A 7,166-nucleotide genomic window follows, 5' to 3' on the forward strand; every position below is an offset into this window, starting at 1 on the left:
CGATGTTAACATCAGAGAAAAAGGTAACATACTGCCTTCATCCATTCTATGTCATCTTAAGGACTGTAAAAAATGTGTGTTGTAATGTTAAAGGGTTGTTTTAGGAATATTATGTTTCACACTTCATTTATATTTTTTGTATACTTAATCCTTGTAACACAAATATATCCTTTTCAAAATATCAGTCAAATATGTAACTGTTATTATCCACTATAACACACACAGTATTAGTCTCTGAAGGCTCGCTGAGCAATATTGGAGAGCTGTAATGACCAAGTGTATGGTAGCGTTATTTGTTAATGGTGTAAACAAACTATGTGACATGAAATAAAGGCGGTGAAGGCACTGGCTGGAAAGATAAAAATAAAGAAAGAGAAGCCACTTTCTTTATTTATGGTTCATGAAATAATATAACATAGCACACCAATGAGGACTGTACTTAAGATTAATAATGTTTTCGTAGATGTGTTTTTAAGGCACAATTTGTATGTTTTCCTTATACAATAAACTATAACTTCCAGCAGGCATTATTTGAAATTGTACCATTTAGCACAATTTTGACAATGTACCGTATGTCTAAAAAATAGCTGAACATGGTCGTAGTACTTGCTTGTGAACCCAATAAACATCCTTTCATTATGTTTTTAAGATCAGTTGGATTGGGTTTTTCTACTTATGCAGTTTTAAAACTGTTTTTGGAACGGAAGGTTGACAAGGGAGTTTAAAAATAATGATTGTGGGAAATCTCAATGATTTTACTGGGCTGACTACACACAAAACAACTTGCTAATCATTTCCCACTTTAATATACTTTTTGTATCTAGGACCATTCACCTGCAATGGCTCTGTTATTTCTCATCTTCTGAAGCATTCAATTCCCCACCAGTGTTGCTAATTACACTTTTGCATCTTGGCAATTCATGGGACATGGAAAATTCTCTGGAAAGAGAAAAAGGGGAATCATATCCCCTCACCCTGTCATTGACTTGAATAACTAGAGTACATTTAACAATCCACCCAGGGGAGATCAAAGAAGATGGACATGAGAATACTAATCAAGACCCTTGCCTTTTTGACGTCAACAGAAGAGCATGTATTGCCATCACATGCAACTGGACATCCACCTTACACTGAAGACCTAATATTTCAGTTGCAGTAAACTGGTTCATACAGAGAAGTCCCTGTTATACTGTGAAGCACACATCAAAACAGAATTAAACAGGTTTATTGACTTGGATTAGATTAGATGTACAACCACACTATTTAAAGATATGGCAGCAAAATAATACATTATTTTACATTTTACACATGAATGTGGATTAATACACTGTACAGTGATGAATAAAATAAAAAAATGAACTTTTAAATAAGAAGACAAATATGGTAAACAACTCAATTCAACCCAAATATTTCCTCAAAGATTCGGCGTGGTTCAGTTTCCCGCACCTTCTCCTCCTCTATGGAGGCAGTGATGGGCCTCTCCGTAACCATGACGGCCTGGACATTCTCTGGCTCCCGTTCTTCCTCCTCAGGCCATAGTGGAGGCATCTCCCATGCGTCTTCCTCTGGCCACAGTGGAGACACTGTTGCTCGTGGCCGTTTCTCTGTCAGCAGTGGAGGCATTATCTCCTGTGCACTTTCCTCTGGCCAAAGTGGAGACACTGTTGCTCGTGGCCGTTTCTCTGTCAGCAGTGGAGGCATTATCTCCTGTGCACTTTCCTCTGGCCAAAGTGGAGACACTGTTGCTCGTGGCTGTTCAGTCCGCAGTGGAGGCATCATCTTGTTGGTTCCTCTGACATCAGACTCCACAGACCATGCCCCACTGGACACCATTCTATTAGTGGCTGCAAGTGGATGAGCGGAGTAGAGGGATTCAGAGCCCAAAATGCCCAATCTCATCATCAACAAACCCTTAAGGATTTTCAATCAGCTAAGCATAATGGACATACACATAGCCAGTAGATTACGTTTGAATCAGAAAAACAGAGGCGATCAAATAGCGGAAATAATGGCAAAATTTATATTATGGGCAGAAAAGAATTATGAACAGAAGACAACAGAAATAAAAGCATGACCATTTGATTTTAAACAATGACCAACCAGTGTGATTATTCTGCTTGACAGAAATGGCAGCAACCAAACAAGCACCAAAACTAACCAGCAGGTGGGGAGATGCATGTAGACTCACAGCAAGAGCACACCAAGTCAAGGCCACACAGTTCCTCCCACCTGGTTTGAACAAGAGCAAACAAAAACACCTATTCCCACTGTATTTTCCAATGTGATATGATTGAGAAATCTAGGAGACCTAAATCAATTTCCATCATGTCAAAGGTAGTTTCAATCTTTTGGATCACACATCAATCTCAGCAGGATTTCTACACCCACCTTTTTGTTTTGTGGTTGTAGGAGCAGGACTTGTCATTCACTGTTGGAGTCTCACCTCCCACTGACATCTCACAGTGCATGAACAGGTGCTTTAGATTTATACAACATTATCTTGTTAGTAAAAAAAACAACCACCCCTGTGAAATTGTTTAGAATAAAAGCTGTGGGGGGAAATACCTTGTTAGTCACTCCCTGGAACACAAAGGCGTCTACAGAAAACCTTACTGTATTCCTAGTGTAGGAAATGAATCTAGACTCACTGCTAGATTTGCTGTCAGCCATACACCTGTAAGATAGAGCCCCTGGTTAAATAAATACCCACAACACAACTGTAGAAATAATATCCAATTGCCATGGTCAATAATAATCGTGTAATAGCCTATATTAGGAGTCAGTGATATAGCCTAATAATAGCCTATATCACTGACTCCTTTAAACATTTACATAATGCACATGGTTCAGATATTTATATCAACATTCAAATAAGATTTTGTTCTGATAAATGTTGAGCTACTGTGAACATAGAATGTATATGTCTTCGAGGAAGGTTGGGTAGGTCTCTTACAGACTTACCCAAAGTTGTCGATGACTGTAAAGCGAGGCTCAGAAGTGAGAGACTTATTAGCAGTTATATGACAGGAGTGTATGTAAAGTCTCCCATCGCTTTCCACCGGGGGTCCCTCTGCTTCAAAGAACATTGGCCGCCCGATGGCATACCCATCGGAGGCGTTGAGTCGTCTCCAATGCGCTACAGGCAAAGTGTTTAGTGAGATACCAAATGAATGCTACGGACAGTGAGCGGCCTATGAACAGTGTGTTTTAATAAAGTGCATAAACAATGCTCCATACCGTCAAAGGGAGTGAGTGTGTAGACAGTTTGTCTGCTCGTCATGTATTTAAAGAACGTTTGCGCCTGGACCTTTGGCTTATAGCCGATTTTGTAGGAGTAGTGGAACCTTAAAGGAGAAATAACACAGATAATTAAATACTATGGACAGGCAGAGGATGGTTAAAAATGTGATCAAGATGTACCTGTTAAAGTGACATGTAATGGGCAACGTGAAGGGAATCGCGCGCCTTATTGGGCCCATGGTGACTACAGGAGCATATCGGAGTGTATTGGAGTATGCCACACGGTTGTTCACGATCTATTTGAAGACAGACATAACACATTAAGTCTGTATCAGAGACCGTTAGGGTTGTGCTACCTGGTTATATGTATGCACCCACCGTTCGTCTACTTCCACACTCATAAACGTCGTACACGAAAGATAGGTAGTGTTTAGTGAAGTTGTTGGCTTGGCACGTTCCAAACGCGAGATGCGAGTGAGCAGGCACGTCGCCCAAAAGTCGTTTCGGTACCCTTACTTCCATCTTGTTTACTTTACACTTGATCACAACTCCGCGTGGCCCACCTGAATGCCGCGACTTCTTAAACGGTGGAGAGACGGGCAGTAAAATTTCCTTGATGTTATTGGGGAGCTTTTCGTGTCGTTCTCCACTTATTGGCGAAAAGTGGTCTTTAGCAACCAGTGGAACCCTGGAATGCTGGAACATTGGCAGCTGCAATGGGAGCTGGGCTTCTTGGTCTTGTACTTGCCTACCAGACCGATAGTGCACAGCATCTAATTCCACCCCGATACTAGCTGAAGCATTAGCTGTTGGCATGCTATCCCCACTGTGACCTTTCGAAGATCCGCTTGATAAAATAACGCTCCAAATGACATACATAGGCAGAGGCCATACATCCATATTCTTATTTTTCTGGTAAAAATTTCAGTCGATAGTCTGAAGATTCAGTCGAGGCTTAGACGAGATGTAGACTTAAGCAAGATCAGAGAGCCAAGATCACTAAGCATGCCAATTGAAAGCACCTGTTGACGCATCCCAGCTGATAAAAATCAAGTCGACTATTTGTTCCGGAAAATAGCCACATCAAGCTCTATTAAGTTTGACAATAGTGTAAACCTTCTGACGTTCCTGCACAAAATATAGTAGGCATACTTTAGGCGTAGCCTAGCCTTTATTTGCATTAGACCTATGAAACTATACGCAGTCACTGAGCAGGCAATAAAGTAACAACTTAGGCCTATGCATTACATGCCATCCCGCCATACTATTTAAAGTATTACATACCGGTTTGTTTCTTCCTCAGAAATTGTATGCATCCTTTTAGGCTACGGGTTTGAAAACTGTTCACCTTCCAATGTCAGTTCATTGTAGGTAAAAATACAAAACAAAACAAAAGTCCATCTGATTAAGGAGAACAGGTAGAGGTCACTATATCTTTCTATATAGTATGCAGAGGAGAATCAAATGTAATGCACCAAAACAGTCATATAAAAAGAAGGTGGAGAATCAAATATTTAATGATCAAGACATTTTGACGGAGGTGAAAGAATACATTCACATTTCACAGAAAACATTCAAACCTAAATCTGAGTAATAATGAGAAGGTTGAGGGAAATTCTGCATTAAACTTTCAGGCCCATCATTCGTCTCAGATGATTGCTACTTTTGTTCAACGCCTTAACCATCTTTGCCCACAAGTCCACTTTCCATTTGGTTTGACGCAACTTTGTCCGGTTCCTCTATCCAAATGTCCTCCATCTCTTGGATAGAACCAAAGCCTCTCGACTTTTCTATGGGCCAAGTCTCACCATCCCCCTCTACCTCCTCTACTTCGGGCAGTGAGGATGAGCGCTTTTTCACTCCCCAGGGGTCACTTGTGATCAAAGTCTTCACTTCTGAGGGTATGGATGCTGTAGACAGAGAACCACAATCAGTGCCGAGGAAAACATGTGGCTTACACATTTCACATTTTGGGTCCAACTTACTTGCACTGTGCTCACACTTGGTCTCGCAGCAGGAACAAACACAGTTAGAGCCATGCAGCTCTTCCCAACTGGACACATGAAGTCAGAGGAAAACGGTTATATTCGAAATGAGTTATTTTGACACGTTCTGCAGCAGTTTTGAAAAAAAGGTACCTCTCTGATTCGCTGTTGTAGGTACACGATTTGGCAGTCGCTGTCGGGTCCTTGCTCCCCACCCTCACGGAACAGTGCAGATAGAGAAGCTGTTACGCAGAGCAATAATTGTTTAATTATGGGCCATGATGCCGAACTAAAGCGCGAGGATAAAATGATCAGTCACCTCTATTGTAACATCTGGAAACAGGAAAGTATCTATTGAGAAGCGAAGATTATTGGAATCTCTGGAGTAAAACCGCGACCGGCTCTCATTCCTCTTGCTGTCCACCAGACACCTAGAGCACCATTACGCAGTCATCAGGGATCACCATTCTCAAAACTAACCTACCTGGAAGAGGTCAACGGTGTGTACCCACCCAAAATTACGAATGACATCTTGACGAGGCATGGAATTGGAATCCTGCGACGCTGTTACATGACAAGAGTCCACAAACACCCACTGGTCTTTGGAGAGGTGCTGCGTGGACACTTCAAAGTACATGGGCTCGCCCAACACATATTTTTCACCCACATCAAGATGTTCCCATTGGGCTATGGTTAAAGTAAATGTGTTAATATTTGAAATCAAATTACTTAATAACAGCAAGTTCAAGGGGACATTTGACAACTACCGTTCAGCGTGGTCAAGTTAAAAGTGCGCCTGGTCTTCAAACTCTTCAAAAATATCCGGTCGTTCACCTCCGGCAAGTATCCAACCTTATACGAATAGTGGAATCTATAGAAAGTAAGACTATAAGGAACAATGCGGTAACATGACTTGCAACATTAAAATCTAGACATTGGGCTTAATTATATTTACCTATTGTATTGGCAATGTATAGGGACCGATAGGGGCACAACTCGCAATACTCCTTGTTGTGGTCCCGGGGAGTATGTAAGCGTGTTGGAATACACCAGTTTCCCCTTAACGGTCTTGAAAGAAATAATCGGACAATTAAATGCGTTTTAATTACAACGTTCCGTAAAGACCTGATTAACATCTACCTTACCTCTGATATACTACCGCATTCGTCGAGGGAATACTGGAAATAGACATATTCTTTTGTGACGAACGTGGCAGCACACGTTCCCAAGCGGAATTTAGATGGCTCTGCGTTGAATTCAAGATATCTCCTGTTAACGCGCACCCCGACCATGTTGGATCCACATGATACCTCCACCCTTGGGATATCAAGTTCTTGGGAGAGCCGAACTTGTGTACTTAGGGGCTTGTACCTATGTGGCAGCAAAATGTCTTTAAGAGAGTATGGCAAGGGGTGCTTTCCGGCGACTGGTTTAAAAAGCGCAGCACTCGCCAATGGAGCTGGAGCATGCCAAAACATAGGTAGAGCAAAGGGCGGTGGAGTTGATTGTGGAGGCTCGGGTCTATCCTTCGCTGTACCCGGCCAGGTCACCTCATGAATTGGTGCGCTCTTGAAGTGCTTCTGCTCCGGGAAGTGGAAAATACCTCTGACATTTTGGACGCCCCAATTGTACTGCATACCAGCTTCAACTACAAAATATGGGGCCCAGCACCAAACCACAAAGTACATCAACAAACCTGCTCGCACCATGGTAAAGGCAACGACAAAATCCCGGACAGTTTGACAACTGCCGAAAACAAGATTTTCGAGTGCCGATTTGTCAGTAGGCTTTTACAAACACGAATTGCTCACCTGGGTGCTACCAGCACATTAGCCAATTACGAACACCTGGCAAATCTGTTAATCACAGTCCCCACCTGATGATAACCTATGACTTAGTCAAGGTAGCACCAATTTACATTAGGATGAAGGCTTATTCGAG

At 42.0% G+C, this 7,166-nt stretch overlaps 2 protein-coding genes across 3 annotated transcripts; both read right to left on the bottom strand.

Annotated features, from left to right (window-relative positions):
- Positions 1-1,209: 1,209 nt before the first annotated feature.
- On the bottom strand, positions 1,210-4,446 carry zp3d.2 (zona pellucida glycoprotein 3d tandem duplicate 2). Of its 2 annotated transcripts, XM_048260118.1 has the most exons (9): positions 3,619-4,446; positions 3,421-3,536; positions 3,238-3,344; positions 2,962-3,136; positions 2,566-2,674; positions 2,389-2,477; positions 2,159-2,229; positions 1,653-1,844; positions 1,210-1,574 (listed from the first exon to the last, which is right to left on the bottom strand). In XM_048260118.1, exons 1-9 carry the CDS (start codon positions 4,138-4,140, stop codon positions 1,393-1,395), a joined length of 1,563 nt encoding a protein of 520 aa, XP_048116075.1. In that variant the 5' UTR covers positions 4,141-4,446; the 3' UTR covers positions 1,210-1,392. The 2 variants fall into 2 exon arrangements, with proteins under 2 accessions (XP_048116075.1, XP_048116073.1); XM_048260116.1 differs by having other exon boundaries at positions 1,210-1,844.
- A 282-nt stretch (positions 4,447-4,728) lies between these two features.
- zp3d.1 (zona pellucida glycoprotein 3d tandem duplicate 1) lies at positions 4,729-7,129 on the bottom strand. Its single transcript, XM_048260119.1, has 8 exons — positions 6,371-7,129; positions 6,181-6,293; positions 5,993-6,096; positions 5,738-5,912; positions 5,545-5,656; positions 5,379-5,467; positions 5,226-5,293; positions 4,729-5,150 (listed from the first exon to the last, which is right to left on the bottom strand). The coding sequence occupies exons 1-8, from the start codon at positions 6,932-6,934 to the stop codon at positions 4,918-4,920; spliced, it is 1,458 nt and encodes a 485-aa protein (XP_048116076.1). The 5' UTR covers positions 6,935-7,129; the 3' UTR covers positions 4,729-4,917.
- Between the last annotated feature and the right edge of the window lie 37 nt (positions 7,130-7,166).

The sequence above is a fragment of the Alosa alosa genome, chromosome 13 (assembly GCF_017589495.1).
Source record: "Alosa alosa isolate M-15738 ecotype Scorff River chromosome 13, AALO_Geno_1.1, whole genome shotgun sequence".
NCBI lineage: Eukaryota > Metazoa > Chordata > Actinopteri > Clupeiformes > Clupeidae > Alosa > Alosa alosa.

What these genes read in the sequence shown, in the direction of transcription:
- zp3d.2 (XM_048260116.1), bottom strand. Translation starts at nt 4,140, where the DNA reads ATGGATGTATGGCCTCTGCCTATGTATGTCATTTGGAGCGTTATTTTA. An exon ending in CACACTCACTCCCTTTGACG is followed by an intron (nt 3,137 to 3,237) that starts GTATGGAGCATT and finishes CTTTGCCTGTAG; the next exon opens with CGCATTGGAGACGACTCAAC. An exon ending in ACAGTCATCGACAACTTTGG is followed by an intron (nt 2,675 to 2,961) that starts GTAAGTCTGTAA and finishes TCTATCTTACAG; the next exon opens with GTGTATGGCTGACAGCAAAT.
- zp3d.1 (XM_048260119.1), bottom strand. Translation starts at nt 6,934, where the DNA reads ATGGTGCGAGCAGGTTTGTTGATGTACTTTGTGGTTTGGTGCTGGGCC. An exon ending in TAACTTGACCACGCTGAACG is followed by an intron (nt 5,913 to 5,992) that starts GTAGTTGTCAAA and finishes CTTTAACCATAG; the next exon opens with CCCAATGGGAACATCTTGAT. An exon ending in TACAACAGCGAATCAGAGAG is followed by an intron (nt 5,294 to 5,378) that starts GTACCTTTTTTT and finishes TCATGTGTCCAG; the next exon opens with TTGGGAAGAGCTGCATGGCT.